The 21214-nt window shown below is 39.1% G+C and overlaps 1 protein-coding gene across 1 annotated transcript in view; it reads right to left on the bottom strand.

The window, feature by feature from the left end:
- LOC128368592 (netrin-G1-like) overlaps positions 1-21214 on the bottom strand; it is a 59024-nt gene that overhangs the window by 22586 nt on the left and 15224 nt on the right. The window contains exon 2 of the mRNA XM_053329440.1: positions 11783-12426. Coding sequence (XP_053185415.1) covers positions 11783-12426 — 644 coding nt within the window. The remainder of the gene's footprint in view (positions 1-11782; positions 12427-21214) is intronic.

Below are 21214 nucleotides of genomic sequence, written 5' to 3'. Positions count from 1 at the left end.
TTAGTTCATAGATACCAAATACTCATTTGTTTATTTATTTAAATTATTTTATTACTTTTTAGGCCAACAAAGTATTTCATATTTTCCATCAGAATGTGATTCCTGACTGTGTATAAAAAGGCTTTGAAACAACATTCACACCTTAATGCTGGGAAATATAATTAACCAAAAAAGAGAATGGGGAAATTCTGAAGTCAGGGGTACTTGGTCTCATGACCTTAACAACTCTTAAATTCTGGCTACTGTCCTAATGTTGAACGATGCCAACTTTTCTTGCCCTCTGGACACTTTCATGTGGAAAAACATGCTCAGTGTTATCTGGTTTGCAAAACTGTTTTACATTTTTTGGAATCAAATAAATTATTCATGTATATTCAATAATATAACTTGCATAATGTGTTCTAAAAATAAAGATGGAGTTTGTGCAGTTAAATGTTGATGTGTGAAGTGATGTTTGCTTTCATATGTAACCAAACTTGATTTCTATTGAATACTAAATACAGTGTCAATCAAGTCTTTTATATGGCAAAAAGTAAAGTTGATTCAGCTTTAAGGCTGGCTTCATCAAACTTCATAACATACAGTTGCAGGAATAGAGAAATACAAGACAAAACTCTTAATGCAACAAGAGTAATTTTAGGAGAAACAAGGCACCATAATGAGTTTGACAGTGCTGCTTTACATTGACTCCTTATGCATTTCAGCTGGCATTGAACCTTTTCATAAGGAAATGGGGGAGTCATAGAGTCACTTCATTACACCAAGCTGTGTCACCGTGAAATTCAAGAGTGCGTTTAGGGTTGTTTTTGTCGCTCCGTGCTGTGGCCAATTTTGTCATTCTTCGGGGTGCAATGTAATACATCTCAAGCAAATTGTTTGTGTCCCCCATTGAAATATCAAGTAGCCCCGCCAGGGCTCCCCAAACCGTTGGAGAAATATTAGGAATGGATCAAAAGTTAATTCCCCCTGCTCCAATTTTCTGCCAAGGCAAAATGAAATTTGAATTTCCGTGGCTTGGTCCACTGCCACTGAAAGCCTGTGATTTGTTTCAATGACAGGGCCTATTATTGAGGTTGTGCATTGATGTAGGCATACAGTATGATAATGTCTGCCCCCCCCCCCCCCATCATACCTCAGCCCTCACAATGGAGGGCCTTCTCATTCATATGATGTAAACCGCTGAGACAAGGAGGAAGCTGTGAAGAAATCGGCAATAGGAAGACATATTAATATGGAAATCAGAGGTTGGCTCTATGCTTGTGGTGTGTGTGTGTGTGTGTGTGTGTGTGTGTGTGTGTGTGAGAGAGAGGGAGGGAGCAAACAGGAGCTTGCAAGTGTTGCTTACTACATGCACTCTTACAACAGTGTGAAGGGTGAAGGAACGACTAAAAATCTGCTTTCAGAAAAGTTGTATAAACACTCTAATGAGAAAAAAAACATGCATTGCCACTCCATTACTCAAGTGAACACACACACACACACACACACACACACACACACACAAAACCTCTACACACATTCATACATACATTTGAATTCCTAAAGCCACAACAACCTTGTTTGTTCCACCACTGCTAAGGCTTGGTTGTACAGTAAGTGTAGCAAAAGGGCACGGTGACAATTTTACTATTCATAACTGCCAGCCCTCCAGAGATAGCTTATGTTGATGTACTTTCTCTGGCACCAATATTTTATTTACAAAGAAAGCCTGGGCCTTAATGAGCACTAATTAAACGCCGGAGACTGGGAGATGACTGGCAGAAGACATCGCAGCATGTGACAGACATCTGGTGGAAGATAAGTGAGCAGGCGTTGGCAGAGTCGGAGAGAACCTTACGGTAGTAGTGGAGTAACGCTGGGGGTCGTGTGAACCTGCACTTGAACCTGACTTTCAAACTCTGTCAATCAAGCTGGCTACAGCTGTCATGGTTCACAGGGCACGGGCTTGGAGGATTGGAAGAGAGAGAGAGTGTGTGTGTGTACAACTGTATGTGGGAGACTGGATTAAAGCCAGTGAGTTTGTGTGTCTGATGATTTCAGTCCAGTACTAAACATTGCTGTAATGATTTTGATACTGTAGGCTAGTTATGAATAAAAAATGATTACTAAGTGGGTTCAGCGAGTTAAATTGACAGTTGCTTCCCAAAACTGTTCACATTTTTAACATTGTAAAAAGGAATCTTTCAAAGGAAGATATCCCCATTGATATCCTGACAATATTTTATATTGGTAATATATATTCGGTAAACAGTTTAGTTTGTCCTCCACTCTCATTAGCTGGGACAGTATTTTAGAAATGCTGAGTAGCACAATTTTCTCAAAACATAACCAATGAGCACCCTGTCAACATTTTGACTAGCGAATAAAAAAAGTGGGTAAGAATGACATTTTCCTCAAAATGTATTAATTTTAACGTGAGCCCTCTCCACATTGTCAGGAACATTATTCTGATGGGGAAAGATGGATTTTAATTTAACCAACCTTACAAAATTGGTCATTAAAACTCCCAACAACATGACCTCTCTGTCCTCAATGATGGCCATGCCCCTTAGCTCTTCTGTGAATTCTTGAATTTGTGAATGTAGCGTGGAGACAGGTTACCATATCTGTAATCCATAGAGTTAGTGATGTATGATTGGAAACTTCACAATGGACCACAATGACTGTGGGGTTAACAGTGGGCTTTGACCATAGACTGTATAAAAGAAAGGGACGTAACATCTGTGACGTCACCCATTGGTTTGTGGACTGCTGCTCGGAAGCCAATAGTTTTGAATCTGGGCAGCGCCTCTTGAAAATTTCAGGTGCATGCTGGGAAAAATAAAAACACGGATTCTACTTATATGGGCATGAGGCGGGGCCATAGGCGGAGCTAACGGCGGAGTGGGGATAGGTTGCGAAGGCTGGATCTCGAGGACATTGGTCAATTAACCTGTCAATCACGACGACCAAAATTTCACAAATGAACATCATACTGCATTGAAGAAGGCTTTAAACTAGCGATTGAGACCATAAACACATTTTGAAAACGTTTACTGAGGTTAGAAATCAAGTGAGAAGTTGGTGAAGTCTCCATTGACTTGTACTGAGACGTAAATCCTTTTGACACCACAACGGTGCCCCCTGGTGGCCTTTTGATAGAATGCAGTATTAACTTACTTCTGCGTTGGCTTCATTTCAGAGGATCGGAGCTCCCCGCCTGGCTTTGACACAGTCTTCAGCAGACATTTAAAAAAAAAAGGCTGTTTGCAGCACAAATGTCACAAAAGTGACTCATCTTAGCTGTTTGCATAATGATGACGTCACAAGCAGTGTAGTTTGAGCATCATAGCAATTATATTACTTCCCTTTAGAGTGCAACAAATTACCATCTTATAGTCACATTTCCTTTCAGTCAAAGGAAAATGGTCCACGCTCAAGACAGAAAAAGGATGTGATGTCACGTTCTGAAGTGGGAAACAAATGAAAATTGAACAACAAGATTACAGATGGAAGACGGTGTATGAGAGCAGTTGGTGCTAATAATAACTATAATAATAATAATGTACAGAAGACAGAAGGCAGGCAGACTGTTATAGAATAATGACCACTCCATTTTCAAACACTTTGCATCACTGTTTGTTTTTGATGAAGTCATACATTTGAAAGGCCACACCACACTTAAACTACACCAGAAATTACCTGGTCTCACGCTTCACAAGATTTTAAGTGATTGAAGGAATATATTAATGTTTAAGAGTGGTGCATGTGTGGCTGCACCTTTTTTATATGATTCATTATAAACTAATTGATTTTATACTGTTGTTTTTCAGCAGTGAACTTTTTAAACATCTAAAGTGAAAATCAACAAGAAATTCCATCAAACTCCTCAACAACATCTTTTACTCAAACACTCTTGAGGAATATTGATCGATTTTTCCCTTCTGCTGCATTCTGTCCAGCCTTCTAAGCTTACAAACCAGAGAGAAAGAGAAGGTGAGATAAGCTACTCAGAGAGCTATTTGTTTAAGATAGAAGGGTATTCAAATGTCAGTAGTTTAAATGAGGGAGAGAAAAGTCTTGGCACATTACACAGGAGATGACATGGTATAATATCATTACACTTGCTTTTTCTTGATTTCCTGTGTGACCGCTGTATCGCACATAGACATCCTCAGGGTTTAGATCTTCTGTGGTTCAGCAGGGTGCAGTGCCCGTCATGTGAATACACTGCGGAGGAGCTACGAATTTGGACTGCTTTTAAGTGTGCGATACAGTCGAAGTGTGTGTGTGTGTGTGTGTGATATGGTACTTTTGTGAGCTCAAGATTGCCACTGGGAGAGGAAAATGCAGAGTTTGTCTGTGGCTTCAGGGGAATGTCGGGGAGCATAAAATAACAGTAAAATGTTCCAAACCTTATCTGAAACTATTATTCTTTTGTATCCAAATTGCCTTTGAATAGCTCTCGTGTATTCCTCAGAGGGAGGACTGAGGATATTTTAGGGTTTTTTTGGTCTTTGAAATTTGCTTTTGTTTAACATTTGTCAGCACAGGAAATCACTCGGGAATAAAACATCTTTTTCTTTAATATCTATAAGCCTGCAGTTATGTTAACATTAGATTTTCTAACTTCTGTTTGAGTTACAAAGCAGCAATTGTAGTGGATACTAAATTGCACTGGACTTGATGGTAACAAAAATGTAATATTGTCTGTAAAGTCCAGCCTTTAAAAATTAAAATCACATGATAAAGATGTTAAATTAAAGTGCTGCCCCATTGTAGATTTGTGTTTACTAGTGGAGATTTACACATCACATAATCCAGTTATTACATTAAGATTAGTTGCAAAATATTTACACCCAATGACTGCCAGCAGGAACTGTTGGACAGCTTAATGAACCAACTGATAAAGCTAACGTTAGCTTACTGAACATCCTGCCAAAAAACAAGGTTAGCATAATTCCCAATCCTTCTAAACTGCACAAATACTATATACTGTAACATATTTGTTCTATTTATGCAGGTATTAATAAAACAAGCGAGCCAGGGATGGAAAAAACAATCGTTAAGTTTCATTTAGTCTACAAAAAAATCCTTTTTAATTTTGGCAGTTATTTAGGCTACAGCTAGCTTATGATGCTTATGATCTTCTTTTACACTGCTGATTAGTTTTTGGACTACACTACAGATGTTTGCTAGTAAATGACTTACACATGTCTTTACAAATTATGGCATTTCTTAAGAGTGGTGAAACACAATCTCAAGAATCACTCATTTGAAACTAGCTAATAGTTACTAAAATAATAATGTATTTACAAAGAGTTGCTGCAGTGCATCTTATTTAATACCAAAATGTTTATTTTCAGAGATGGAAAACTATGTCCTGCACTTACACACACAGGCTTAATATAAAATCTGAAGTCTGTAAAAATGTATTTGAGCAAGTCTCTGGACTGAATAAATCGACCAAATTGAATTTCTCTTTCTTGAAGAGCAAATGTTGAGATACTTACATCTGCAGAGCAATTAGAGTTGAATTCCTTGCATTTTAAAATCACATATATGCAAAGTAAATTTGCTTTAAACAACATCTGTGCAGGTAACCAAGGGATCAGTGTCCTAGGCTTTGCATATTTTAAGCAATATATTAGCCTTTTATGCATACTGTAACTTTAATAAAAAATATGTAGTACTCTCAATGTCGTCTTCCTATTTTGATGATTTCTGTTTTGTTGTGTTGTTTGGGTGCCATTTATAAATTCAAAGGAGAGTCTTACAATGGGCAATGATCTTGTATTACACAGTTTACAGCATAAAGGATGTCTGCTGTTATTTTTAATGGTACTTTGAAATTGTGGTTTGAACATTGTGAAAAAGGGAGTCAAAGAGAGAGAGAGAGAGAGAGAGAGAGAGAGAGAGAGAGAGAGAGAGAGAGAGGAACACTGAGATAAGGAAAAAACTAAGACAAGGTTAGGGAACAATAGAGAATGACATAAGGGATGAGAGAAATAGCACATTAACACTTATGGATTAGCTGCCTCTCATTCCCAGGACCCGCTGCAGCCCTGCAGATGTGTAGCTCTGACCGCGCAGCCAGCCGGTAGCGGTCATGTCTTAATTAACGAGCAGACATCTGATCAATAAGTGAGGAGCGATGGAGAGGGAGACGTGAAAGGTGGGACAGCCTGCATGGTTCAAGGTTTTTGTTTTCCGTTGATGTGGAATAACATTAGAAATCAATAGCACGGCTAGCACGGCCACACACTCTGACTGTACTCTGCAGAAGTGGGGAAAAAAATCCCCTTTCTATCTTTTCCTTTAAGTCATCACTTTGAAGATCATTGTAGGAAAAATGGTCACAGTATTTCCAGTGTCTCGAAGCCCTGTAAATCCATTTTTATAACGTTGTGTTTTGTAACAACTCAAAGATTATTAAAGGAGAAATCTACTCAAGTTCTTTTATACTGTCATGTGGGGCCTCTGAAGCTTGCCAGGCTTTATTTTTGAATGAAATGTTATTTACTTTTATGTGTTTGCCTGCTTCATTTCAGTCTGCCTCAGGCACTTAAGTTTGGGATTGTGTTTTTTACATTTTACTGCAATGATTTCCAATAATCTACAGATAAAGAGTCTCATTTATTAAAGGTTTGTACACACAGATTTGTGCCACATTCATTATTTTCATGTGGGCATGAATAGCAAAAATAGGAGTTTACACAAAAAAAATTAGCCTCTTATTCAAAATTTAACACATGCCCTGTGTTGACCTCCTTTTTAACCCTATTGCCAAAGAAGAATATTTATGTTTGACAATTCTGCAAAGCCCTTTATAACTTTTAATGACAGTGTTTTTACATCCAGTGCCAAATATTCAATTCTACAATATCTGGCATCTACAATATATAGTTAGGGAAAGATTGTAGAAATGGCAAATAAACACCCCTTAAGGCTAGGCAAGTGAAACACTTGGTTAACATTTAGTAAAAATAGTGGTGATAGTTAATGAAGGGAAATGAATAGTTAATTGCAGGTCTGTGACGGGAGGCAATCTTGGATCTCCTGCAAGAAACTTGGACTCTCTATGCCACCCATCACCCTGACCACATAAACTAACTTTCCGCATCACTACATCCTGTATAAGACACCATTACCTGCATTAGTACTAAACAATGGCACTGAATGTCACTTGTTAAGTACAGAATCATCCAATATAGGGATGTCCCGATCCGATATTGATATCGGAAATCAGTCCGATATCAGCCAAAAAAGTGAATATCGGATTTTATCGGACTGAATCTAAAAACTCCGATATAAACGCTCCGATATAAGCTGTCCATTTACCGCTCCAGCACTTCTATAATAATAGGTGACTCTGGTTTGATCACACTCCAACACAGTAGGTGGTGGTAATGCCCCTTAATTAACGTTGGTGCCGGCCGCGGAAGAAGAGCGTCTCTGATCCAGCATGCACAGCCCATGTGATCACAACAACGACAACGTGTGTGCCTGTAGCAAGGTGTAGTGATGTCGGCTGTGTGGAAGTATTTTACTGTAAACTCGGACAAAGACGTTGCAGCTAAATGCAACATTTGTCAGGCGCAAGTGTCCCGTGGAGGGACAGAACCGGGAAGGTTCAATACAACCAACCTCATCGCACATTTGAAAAAACACCACAAAAAAGAACATGAGGATTTTCGCGTGAGCAGCAAGGCGAAGCAACAAGCCTCTGGCTCGCTTCAGTTGTGTTGGTAACCAGTGGTTATTTTGCACTTTAAATATAACATTTTGTTTTTATTGGATTTGTTGAGGTAATACTCTTTTATTTATGTTGAAGGTTAAAATTTATGTAACCAATTGGTTAATAATAAATGGGTCAGTTTTTCCTATACCTACTGTTGCTGACTATTGTTTTCTGTTATATCACTACAACATCAGTAACAGTAACAGTAACATCACTTTATCAAGCCTTTTCTAACATTCCACACAACAAAATAAGGAATAAATATATGTATGATTCGTGCCTATATCGTATCGTATTGATATCGGTATCGGCCAATACTCAAGGCTACAATATCGGTATCGTATCGGAAGTGAAAAAGTCATATCGGGACATCCCTAATCCAATACAAGATAATTCCTTGGATACTAGGGTGAAATTTAGTTAGACAAACAGGTATAAACCTTAATCATGAAAAGCTGCTCACACAAATACAGCAACTTATTGTTTTTGTCATTTGTATATTATAAATGTAAATAAGGTGAAACCATTCACAGAATATAATTTGACATTTATGCAGCATGCCAGTATCCATTCAGAGCCATCACATTCATGAACATATCCGCAGGTTACCTGACACTGCAAACATTGCTGTGTCTGAGTGAAAGTTTATCAGCATTTGTAGAGTATTCTGGGAATTCTCAGACAGGATGGCCAGTCTGTGATAAGGTTTTTACATTTGGTTGTAGCCAGAAGGCTGCTGAGGCTGGTGGGAACTCTAATCAGTCTCTCGCCACCCGCCTCCATCACCTTCTTTCAAGTGAGTTACTGATCCACCTCTGGACAGAAATCGTATGTTTATTTTCTTTTCTTTCTCACTGCAAACTTTTGGTGGAAAATTGAATTTGATGCCCAGGGGCAGGATGGAAAATTGGGCAAAATAGCTCATTTTCCCCCATCCAACCTTATGTACTCTTTCTAATGAATGGCAAAATAAGATATCTGTGGGAGATGCTTTTCTGTGCTGGATAGCAGGACTTGCAATTTAGAACTCATCAATTCATGTTTACAGTATGAGTGTGAATATTGGAAGACTGTGTCTGACTGCGGAACACGTGTATCTGTCTGATAGGGATGAATTGTAAAAATATCACATACCACCATTATGAAAAACGCATAGTGGCATGTGATCAAAGACATCAAGCGTCATGAAGTGTTGCCAAATGTGACAGCTCTTGCTCAGTGACTGATATATTAAGATTATGCAACGAGCAGTCAAAGATTATTCAAAAAATGCTTGAGATATATGAGAAAGCCTCCTATTTAAAGCAAAAACTGTAACTGTAAAGACATATATTAAAGCATGAATCTACTCATTATTAAACACAACCTGGCAATTCTGAATGTCTCCACATTTCACTGATGTGTCCCTGATGATTACCATTTAATCAGCTGCAAATGCTCTTAATTACAAGATTAGTCTCCAACCAATTAGCCAATGTGCTAATGGTTCTAATCTGCCATTGAAGCCGACTGAATTCTAATTAGGGACTAACTGATTCAATTCACCTAGGGCCCATCTGATGGGTCATTACCAGCCTAGTTATCCTCATATAAACCATGCAGCAAGCAACACAGGTCCCGTTTGGAGAGCAGCTGTAGAGGCTTTACGACCATCATATGGGCCATTTCCATGCACCATGAAATGACAATGTTTCCATTCCCTGAAAATCCAAAAGGCATTTTGATGACTCACTGATGAACATATACACTGCATCACTGCAACCGTGTGTCTGAGGTCTCTTAAATCTTTATTGAAAATATGTTTTTTAAAAATTATTCTAACTTATTAACAAACTCTACACTTATGTTAAAATGGACGAGGAACAGTGTCTAAATTCATGTAGCCAATGATCTAAAAAACAGGTGATGGAGGGTATCCAAGTGATGGCACGTTTATTGGTAATTGTAGACTTAAATATAATTATAACTGGCAACCCTACGGTGTTGTGATAACAGTGTAATACAAGAATACACACGATTAAAGTCAAAAGTCATACCAATCCAAGGAATCACAAAATGTTTAACAAAGTAATTCAAACTCTTCAAGGTGTATGTGTTACCTGACCCTATGATGGTGATATCATTTTTTTTTTTTTTTTTTTTTTTTTTTTTTTTTTTTTTTTTTTTTTTTTTAGATTTTGTTGGCATAGACGCCTTTATTTATCAGTAGATAGACAGGAAACATGGGAGAGAGAGGGGGGTGTGACATGCAGCAAAGGACCTCCGATCGGGATTCGAACCGGGGTCGGCTGCGTATATGGTATGCGCTCTAACCACTCGACCACCTGCGCGCCCCAATGGTGATATCATTTAATGGGACCATGAGATGCCTGTGGAATCTTGATGCGTGTCGTGTAGTAAAAAATGCAGAGAGACACGCATTAAAGCTTTTCCTGTCACCACACCTCACAGGAGGTGATCTCAGCCCTCTGTCCTTGTCAAGGTAGAGATATAATAATTAATTTAGGAGACTGCTCTGGCTGGTCCACCCTTTCTCCCCAAATTCAGACAAATTTCAGAGAGAAACTTGAGCTGCTTGAAGTTACACTAGACTACCTAAACACTTTGCACTTGCACTTTGGCTGCATTCAGACCGACATTAGCTCTGCGTGAAAAAACGCAGGCCTTTCATTAATTTGGAAGGAAGCTGTCCCTTGGTGGAGAAGGGGTGCCAATGCAGAGGACTCTGGCAAAACAACACAGGGTTGTCTGCCAAAAAGTTAAACCAGACTCAGCCTTTGCTTTTGCTACAATGCAACATGACATAATCTGACAAGGCACTGTGTTGGTGGGTTGGTATCAATCTACAGAAATATATGAAAGTAATCTATCAATCTTACTTTTCGTGAACGTATTACAGTATTTCTATAGTATGATTCTCATGAAGTAAACAATATAATAGTTTCCACTAAGATAGTCTTTACAGAACTGTAAAATTTTGTCTGAAGCACATAATAATAATTATCTCATATTTCTAAGTGCTTGTCTCACCAGTACCTTAAACAACATGCCCCTCGAAATGCACATCCTTGTACTGTTTTAACACAGGGCTGTTTTTAGGATGAGAATCAATGAAGCGCCTTTTCTCAGTAGATGATGCATTGTAAAATGATGCTTCAGTCATATGTTTTAATTGGCAGAGATTAGAAGTTCAGTCTGGTGGACAGTGACAGATGGGCAGTAACAGATTTGTACAATCAAATTGAAAAGAGATTGCAGATATTTTAAAAACGCTGCCCTGAAACTGTACCATTAGTAGAATTCCAATAGGAAACAACAATAAAACAATGATTGATGACTTCACTTAGTTGTTTGGTTCAGATGGTTGGTTGATACCAAGGGTAACCATTATGTACCACAGAGAACCAACAGTCTGCAGGTTATTGTTCACCTAAGCAGGTAATTGTTCCAATGGGATATTTTCCTTTACTTGAAAGAGTGCTAATCAGTGTGTGGAGGCTTAATGAAGTCTAACACACTGCTCTCCATGGCACATTGATGGCCACCCCGAGTTAATACTAATTTTCTGTGGTAATTAACAATTCTATCAGTTTATGATTCTAAAAATATTGACGTAGCTCTGTCAAATGCTGGGTAAAGGAATTGGGGAATATTAACACCTCAGAACAGTACTCCTGTTATGTGTGCTATTTGAAGAGGTATAGTGGCAACTTTCACCTGCATAAAAGCCAGTTTCGTCTGACAGAAAAATGTCTGTTCTCTCTGTAAAAGACCTCAATTGCAGTGTTCAGTGTTTGGGGGGCTGTGTTGCCAAAAGTGGTCCAGGAACATAGTGGAGAAACATGAGTATGCAGCATTAGCCTAGAAGTTGTTAACTTAAAAGGTTATATGAGCGTACAACCAGTATTTTTTCATTTCTTCCTTTAAAAAATATGGTTAATGACAAAAACTGGAACTATATTAAAAGCAATCCTCAACTCAAGTCAATGAATCACGCAAAAGTCAAGTCTCAGTTTCATTCAATGAAAAAAAAAAAAACTGGCAAATGTTAATGAGTCTTACCTTCCCTGCACTTTGATGTCGGAGATAGCGTAGAAGTATCTGGACAGGTTGTTCTCATCCACCATGGTGGCTCCAGTGGCTGGCTTCAGCAGCTTAATCCTCAGGTCAGTGATAGTGAAGAAGTCCCTCAGGTTCTTGGTGGTATCCAGCTGACCATACAGCGAGGCCATGTTGTGTAGTCGAGGACCAGCAAACAGGGCAAAGCGGTCCTTTATCTCGAAACGTACCGTCTTGTCATTCTTCCACACGTAGCCTCGGGAGTAGTCCTCAGTGCAGATGATATCCAGCAAGGTGCGCTGGGTAAGTTCGCTGACTGTCTTGGGTTCCATGGTGAAGGCGTCCAGGCAGTCGGTGGCATAGAACTGGTAAGGGGTCCAGGTTCGGCCATAGTCAAGCGACTTTTCCAGGACCATCTGCTCTGGTCGGCCTGACTCAAAGGTCAGTACTATGTCATCAGTCAGCTCAATTGTCTTGTTCCATGACAGCGTGATGTTGACCTGTAGGGGCTTTGGGTATTTCTTCCATGAGGTGGACTGCCAAAATGTTGTGGGGTTGCGACCCTCGAAGTCAAACATCAGCTCAGGAGGATGGGCCAGCTCCTCAGTGGTGGCATCACATTCATTGTTGCACATATAAGGATTCTCCTGTAAAAACAAAATAAAAAAAGAAGGAAAATGTAAATACATAATAATGTGTATTAAGATCAAAGGTTGTATTTTAACCCTGATAATAGAACAGTTAAGGCAACAATGTCCTTCTTTTCTGTATAATGTTTCCAATATTTGAATCAAAAGTAAATTTGTGATTCAAAATCAGACACCACATACATGCAAAAAGTTTAATCTAACTAAAACTTTGTAGTTCATTTATTTGCGGAATGTGGTCATTGATATGATTTTTTTAAAATTTAAAATGGATGTTATGTAATCACGCCAGCAAACAAAACACATCTCATTGCAGACAATTGACATGTCCTAAAATTTTGATATTCCAAATAGTAAGTAGCATAAAACTTATTTTACTGTTTTCCATTATGCAGTGGGCACTCTCAATTGTGGATTTAGTTACTTTTTAAACATTAAAATATACAGTATTATGTGCTGTATGTGTATACTGATATAAATTAGCAAAATGTCTGTAGGGATTAAAGAAATTGAAAGAAAGGGCTCACTGAAAATAAAAAAACAAAAACAAATCCAATAAAAAAATACAGATAAAAGTTTTATCAGGATCAAAAATGTGGAAAAAACAAGGGCCAGGCCAAAAGTTTTGTGCAGGGAGAGTTTTGTACAAAAGTGTTAAGTTGCACGCTGTATTTTGAGGACAGGAAGTTTAGCATTTGAAATGTCAAAAAAGGTGGTTCTGCATTAAATATTCAGACTAAAGTGGAATCCTAGAACACTTGTTAGTTATGAAGTAGCTTGCTGTATAATCCCACCCTCACAATTGCAAAACCTAAAGCATCTCCTCCAGGTCGGCTGTTGGTTCACTTTGCCTTGAAAGGTTATTTGCCCTGCCAGTGCCTCATTGGCTTGCCAACCTATCATGATTCCACCACCGTACTCAACAGCATTTCTATCACAATCAACAACCAACATGTATTTTATAATCTGCGCAAGAAATGCTGGCCCTAGAGCTGCATGAGACAGTGACCCACTCATTAAGATGACACTGTGGATCCCATATTCTCGTTCTGTGCCATTCCTTCCTCCTCTGCCACCCAAATTGTGAGTGTAATTGATATTCCTGTGTGGTATTTCGGCTGAGATGGGAATGGAATCCCGATGAGTGTTTCTTATGAAACACGCAAAGGGACATGCATTTTTCATGGGCTTGTGTCTGCTGCTCCAACCATAGACATCCACCGAGACTGCATGTTTGTGTGTGCATGTTTGTGGGAACAAAGAGGAGCTCTTGATGTGTTTGTTTTTTTTCTGAGAGAGAGAGAGAGAGAGAGAGAGAGAAAGAGAGCTCTGAATGTGTTTGCTTGTGTCTGCACATGCAGTATGTGGCTTTGTGTGTGTGTGTGTATGTGTGAATGAATGGCAACGAGAGAGAGAGAGAGAGAGAGAGAGAGAGAGAGCTGAAACATAGCCAGCGAGCACAAGACACACTTCAATTGACATTCCTCTCACCTCTGCTCCACGAACAATGAGGTTAAGTGCTGATGAGATTCAGATCAACTGTAAAGCGGTTCGATAATCAGCAATCATCCGACACTCTACACGCAAAATTATCTAAAGGTGAGAACAGTGCTATCTGCAACATTACTCGGTTATCTCCCCGCTATTGCAGTGCATTCAACCCAGACTGCCACTTTGCTGAGTGAAGATCACTGGCAGGAATACTGATAAGCCGAGACCATTATTATTTATTTGAAAAGACCAATGGCTGCTTTTTTTTTGTCTTTGAGTAAGTGCCCTAAATTTCATTTGGCTAAAAGAAAATTTTATTTAATGCTTTATCTTCTTCACAGAAAGATGTATGTATGACTTCCCTGTTTCAGATACAGATCTCGTCAGTCCATTTTATTTCCTGTGGGACTGTGATATGGTATCAGCGACTTGCTCCTCAGCCAGCAGCGATAAGTATGCAATGAGGTATAACAAGACTGAGGGATTGTGGGTCACTGGGCCTGCTCAGCTGACTCAAAGGAGTGTTGCATGATCCAATTACGGGGGTAATAAGGGTTATGCAGCTAAGACAGAGAGGGAGAGAAAGCAAGTGGGAGGGAGAGAGAATGTAAAAGAAGTAGACCTTTTGCAATGTGTTTTTTTTTAAGGAAGATCTCAGTTACTAAAAGTGTTCTTCTCTCGCGCCCATGCACACCCACACACACATGCAGAGCCAGCATGACGCTTGAAAGGCCACATACTGTAGCCTGAACACAGAAACAGAGAGAAACATTTGAAAGCTAGAGTTAAGGGGTAATAGGGACGATGTCGGCAGCCTGGGTTCGACCACAGGGACGATAAATTGTACTTGTGTCAACTGTTTACCAATGATGTGTGCTGAGGCTCGTTATATTCCCCACTTGTGCTTGAACAGCCTTGGAGGTCTGCTTAGAGCTCAGACCTTGACGGTACATGGACAGGGAGAGAGAGAGAGAGAGAGAGGGAGAGAGTGAGAGACACACAGACAGTGTTAAAGAGTGAGTGATTTCCCCGATGTCATTCAGGAGCATACATTTTCACTTATGCTTGTTTCATTTTGTTGTCACAGTTCGGTCCAGGCAGCAGTGGGGTGGCTGCCTTTTGCATCTCAAAGACAAGAATTCAGATTGCAGGATCTGTAGCTAATGAGAAAAACAATATCCTGGCTGAACAGTGAGAACCAGAGTAAATAGAGGCTTTAAGGAGAAAGGAATTTGCTTCATCACACCAGCAGAAGAAGTGTTCAGAGACCAGTGGAAAGCAGTCATAAATTCAATCCATAATCATTCTCTCACTGCCTGCCTTGACTTCAGGCCCTCAGGGAGGTGATCATTCTAACCGAGGAGCCCGTCCACCATAGGAGTTGGCTGGGGACAAACCTTTCATAAAAGCCCCCTCCATCATTAATAACACTCAATAATGTGAAGGCACTTTTCCAATCGAACATTAAGTGACACTTACAGTATTTACTTTCTCCCAGTAATTCCCACCATACTGGAATTCTTCACTGTAGGTCCAGTGAAGATGATGATACAGACTTAAGAGAGGAAGGTCGAGACCTTTCATCGAATTTCCTGTGGCGGTTATTTAACAACAAAAACAGTGCCTTATGAAGATCAATACCTTCTCTGGTCATTTAAGACCCAGGGCTTCAGCACTATGCCGGGGGGCAGCTATTGAAAAACAATAAGCCCTCTCAGCTTGATCCTTTACCTGTGATCATGGCTGTGGGAGAGGGAAATAGTCAGTGGAGAATTAAAAAGAAACAAGAGTTTTGTACCAAAATGAAATATCGACCAATTGAGAAATGTAATCTGCTCTTAGAAAAGAATTGCTAGCATAAAAGTATAAATTGCCATAGATTATTATTGACGTTATAGATTATTGAAATGCTTCTTCTGACCAAAATATAACATTTTTATGATGTCATTTAATTATTGATAAATATTTGTTGTAGGCTGTGAAAGAAGCAGCTTGTGGCAACATAAAATTCTTGATGTTTATAGACTATGATATCACAAAATGACTGTGCTTATCTAACTGTATAATTATATCTCCTATACTGCACCTCGCTCTGATAGAAATAAAGTGTCTGTCTGGATTATGTTTACCAGCAGTCTTTTTTCTCCAGTAAGGGTTGTGCTACGTTTCCATACTGCAGACATTATAGGGAGGTGTTTGGGGTGTAGGGAGGGCATACAAAGTGGAGGACTTTGGCACCAGAGACCATGGGGTTCGCCTTATGTCCATTATTATTATTTAGACCATAATAGTACTTTGGTTGACGTGTGGTTTGACCTTTTAGATTTTTAGACTCCAGTCTTTCCCTTACCCTAATTAAGTGCATTAAGTGAATAATGCATGCATATTGTGTTCCAAAATGTTCTGTATGACACATTATGTTTTACTCATTGTGTTGATATGAACCATGATCTGGCTGGCATTATGTTTCTCTCTATCATATGTCATTATTGATCATACTCATTATGCACATATTTGGGTACAAGTACATATTTGCTATGTAACTGTGTCCTGGAACCATTAATTTTGCACACGTTTTATTATATTTATTCTTGGTCTAGGATGAAATACAAGTTTCAAACTTTGACTTTGATTTTTGTTCGTAGGTTCATATGTTTTTCTACATCTTGTTTCATGCTCTGGTCTGTTTCTTGTGCTGCTGCAATACTAAACGTCCAAGCAATCAATACTCCTATCTTATCTCATCTTATCCTATGCAGTCTCAAATAAATGTAAAAAAAAATATGCTTCATATTCTGCTATTCATCATAATTGTTTTTCATTTTATTCTATACTGTAATTGTTTGCTTAGAGGACCCTCATCAAATCTTGCCCCAGCAGACAGATGCCATGCCTAATACCACACCTATCGACATTACATTACAATGCTGCAAGGGCTTCTAATGGCTTGTGTCTTATTGGTATTGCTGACATCTCTGTTGCCACCATAGCCGCTGTGTAACTGAGCCCAACTAGTTTCTATCAATGCTATATAATCCATCCGGGATAGTGGCTTAGTTCAGGAGGCCTGAGCAGCATGTCTGTGGCTGGTCGCAGCTAATGATGTCCCGATTTCTGCAGCCTATAAGGTCAATCCAATATCAGGGTGTCACACAGCAGGAGAGCAAGAGAACAAGGAAGAGGGAGGGACAGGGAGACTTGAGCTGGGGATGTGCATCCAAATGTCATTCACTGAAATAAAGCGATTGGGATACTCAGCTCCTCTGATTTCCATGAAGACTTAATGGATATTTAGATGTAGTGTCATGATTGTGTTCGATAGTTTATGAAGGGTTCATTAATAGAAATTGATGAGCTACCACTGAATTAACAACATAAAACAGAACGTGCTCCAGATCAATTATATCAATAACATCTTTAAGTATATTTTTGTATCATTATTTCAAAGGGAATTGTGGGAGTTTGCTTTCAAATACCCACACAGTAAAAATCCAGACTTGTGGAAATACACACACACACTCACAATCAAGCAAACACTAAACACACTAACATTCACACCTATAACAAACACATATGGGCACATGGTGTGATGTGAGGCAGATGTTTAAATGAGTGACATATGGCCTATGAGATTGACAAATCCTTACTGCCTGTTGATGCGCCTTTTGACACAAGATGTGGCTCGGGAGATAAATTCTCTGACCAATGACAGCTCCTGTTGAAGGATGGGTGCAGGCCATCCAACTAATCAGTTTAGCTGACAGATTTCTGGACTTAAAGCTCAGATCACAGATTAAACTTGCCACAGTTTTCTACTCTGGCCATTTCCTTTTAAGGTAAACTTGTCATTTCACTAATGTGTCTAACTTAAAGTTTGACATGCTCATTCTTGTGTATTTGGAGCTTTTATTTCACTTCAGGAACAGCAGTTTGGCTCAGTAAATTTATAATGAATTAATTTGTTGTGACATTATTTGACTGACGTCCCCTTTGTTCAAGAAAAATATGACTATCATTTACAAAATAGTCCTGAGGGAAATTAATTTTGTGTATAAACAGAAGCCCATAGCCTATAAAATGATCATTCAGTACATAATTTAATCAGCCATTCAGTCAGAAGTCACAACACTGGAAGGCTATAATAATGATATTTATAAAATACAGTTTGGCAGTCGCAGCAATTATAATTAATCAAACTGTCAGTCAATCAAATAACTACTCATTTAGTTTTGATAAGTGCTTTACTTTCTACATTTCTGCCTTCATAAATACATACATCACACCTGCTTATAGCAGTCCATGTATGCATGCCATAAATATTGTAAAGATGAATTGTATAAAATGTTGTGTAAGATTTGAAATAATGGCAATGTACTTCCAATGCAGATGTGGTTTCCAGGAATCAGGGGGTGATGATGATAGTGATGAAGATGGCTGACAATACATCCATTGTTTCAGTGTCTTTCTTTCTCCCTTGATCTTATATCTTTTATATGGCTTACATGACCTTGCAAAAACGAACATAATGTCTTCATATTACATTTTTCATATGCACTAGATCAGTATGATTTGGATGGTGAAAGAGGTTTGGTCATCATTTGTATCTGTTATGATATCGTTTTACACACCAAGTAATTGGTTAGATCTGGGGAAAGGGCAACAAAATACCAATTGGCAAGAAGCATGAGCAGTAAGACAATCAGACAGTTTGTAGTCAAACTGAGAATTGAGGCAAATTATCTTAACTACTTTATTTCAAGGTAAAATTGATAGAGAGTTTTACCAAAATGTCAAAATAATCCCTCATTAACCAGGAAAACTGTGGATGTACACAACTATGGTAAATACAGTTGGGCAAATTTGAACAGCCACTTGTTTCTTTCCCTATTGCACCTCACTGGGTCTCCAAATTTCAGTTTACTTAGTAAGCATTGCCAAAACAATGTAAATACGAAGTTGTAATCAAATAATTTCCCTTTATACTTTTAGGCTTCAGCCAGCTTTATGCGATGTAAAAACTTAATATAACATTTCTGAGTCTGTGACCTGTGTGTACTTGACTAGTTCATGCTGAGCTCCCTGTAACTTACTCGCTACAGAGCCTCTGCGGCTGTGAGAGAAGTCTCTCTCACTGGATTTGAGGTGTTGCTGGATTAATCAGCCCATCATCCTGCTCGGCCTTACACCTCCTAACCTGCCACATGACACCTGCAGACCTGTCGCTGGCCCAAACCCCCTCTCACACCCCCAGGTGCACTTCCTCATTCATACGGTGCACCACAGGAGAAGAGTTTGACAAATGACAGCTTGGTTATATCACTCAGATTTGGGCTGAAGCACCACTTGATAAAATCACAAGATGCCCATCAGAGACCACAATAAATTCTCAACTTTCAATCAGTGCAAAAGGCAAGCTCTCTTTGCCCCACACTCACATCATACCTTAATATAACTCAGGATGATATGTTTGTGGTGATACACTGAAGACAGACCAAAAAGGATGATATCAAAGTAGATCTAGGTCGGCTTTTTAGAAGAGGGAATGCTCAAGTGTATAGTGAACACAGAGACTGGGTGTTGATCCTTTCAGGACTTGGTATAAGCCCTGACGGAAGAGACAGCTGAGATGAGCCATGGTGAGATATTGGAATAGTCAGAGCTTTGGCAGAAACTCAATAGAGCTTTAATGACCTGCAGTCAGGGCCAGCAGTGGCTCACAACAGAGCCAGGCTTTTCATTCGTCTGACCTTCAGCAGAATGAAGGACAGGAGGATTGCACATCTGACCTGTGAATGCGCCATCATATTATATCAGAGGTCTGAGGGTTATGAATGTCACAGACCTGATAACAGATAATGGAAGTTCAATATAATGCATAAAATATCATTTTACATGATAGTTTGATTACCTAAATGTGCAGAACATGTGAGGCTAACTTTCAAAATAACTGAAATTGCCCATTGAGTCCATTTACATATGTACCAAAAACTACAAAAGTGTACATTAACATTCTGCAAACCACAACTCCATATTTTACAATTAACATTTTCCATTATTACATGCATCTGTTGGGTTTTCATTTTTGTAAGATATCAACATAAAGTAGCACACTTATTTTAGTCTTGTTATCCTGAACAGTGCATTCACACCTGTCAGAAAGTATTGTTACCAAGTAATGCAGTGCAGATTTTGCTCTTCTTTTGTTGTTGGCATAGATGACAGGAAACATGGGGGGGGGGGGGGGGGGTTTGCTCTTAAACTGCCATACAATGCAAGTACAATTATAACATCGACAACACTTAATGCAAATTGTCACTGTAATTGATTTCACAAGGCAGATGACTTTCAATTATTAGCTAATGGACTTTCATATTGTGCTGAAATGAAGAAAAACCAATAGAGCCCTGAAATGAACCAGACACTTCCAAGTTGTGTCCAGAGGAAGGAAAACCTAATTGAATATAATGCTAATAACATAGAGTACAGCCATAGAGTACAGCCATACTCAACAGTATATGTATGTTGCACATGTATGTTATATATATCTAGAGAAGGACTGGCATTTTTCTAGCAGCTTTTAACAAACACCATCTCCAACAAGCCCTAGACCATTGCAAGTTAAATGTCACCAGCTTGACAACACAGCTGTCCACTGGCGAGGTGAGAGGCCAAGGCAAGTTCAGCCAGCAGGACAGAGAGGCAAGGCAGTTTATTTTATTTCCAAATGAGAGGACTGGAGCAGATGTTTTTTGGACCGAAGAGATCATAGCTAAAGGATTTTTTTTTTGTATGCTATGAAATTAATCATTAAAAGTAAGTGATGTAGTGAAAGCCAATAGTAAATAGTAAACTACTGATTACTGGTTAGTTGAAATACTGAGAAAAAAAGACATCTAATAATCTAAAACTCTAACAAATACTTAAAAGACAGTTAGCAAAAATATATACTTGTAAAAAAACTTGTGGGATTGTCATGTGAGCCTGCACGCTGCAAGCTAAATGAAAACACATGCATCAGGTGGCTGTAGTACACAACTAATCACAGGGTGCAGAGGTGATGGCTGTAACTTGCTATTGGCGTCGACGTCTGATTAAAAACAAAAACACAAACTTCTTGTTGTGCTCGTGTTTGGATTTCCCACACACTCCGCCCTTTGGAACGTAGCCCTCACCAAAGTAGTCCCTTTGAGGGCTTGCAACACTGCCAGTCTGGCCTTTTGAAGTACGCTGCTTGACAAATCAAGCGCACTGCAATCCAGGGCCGCAGCCTTGATTGGGATTCACGGGGCGTCGGTAG

Source organism: Scomber japonicus, chromosome 12, assembly GCF_027409825.1.
Source record: "Scomber japonicus isolate fScoJap1 chromosome 12, fScoJap1.pri, whole genome shotgun sequence".
Taxonomy (NCBI): Eukaryota; Metazoa; Chordata; class Actinopteri; order Scombriformes; family Scombridae; genus Scomber; species Scomber japonicus.
The sequence above is the reverse complement of the archived record's forward strand: the minus strand, read 5'-3'. Positions and strand labels throughout refer to the sequence as shown.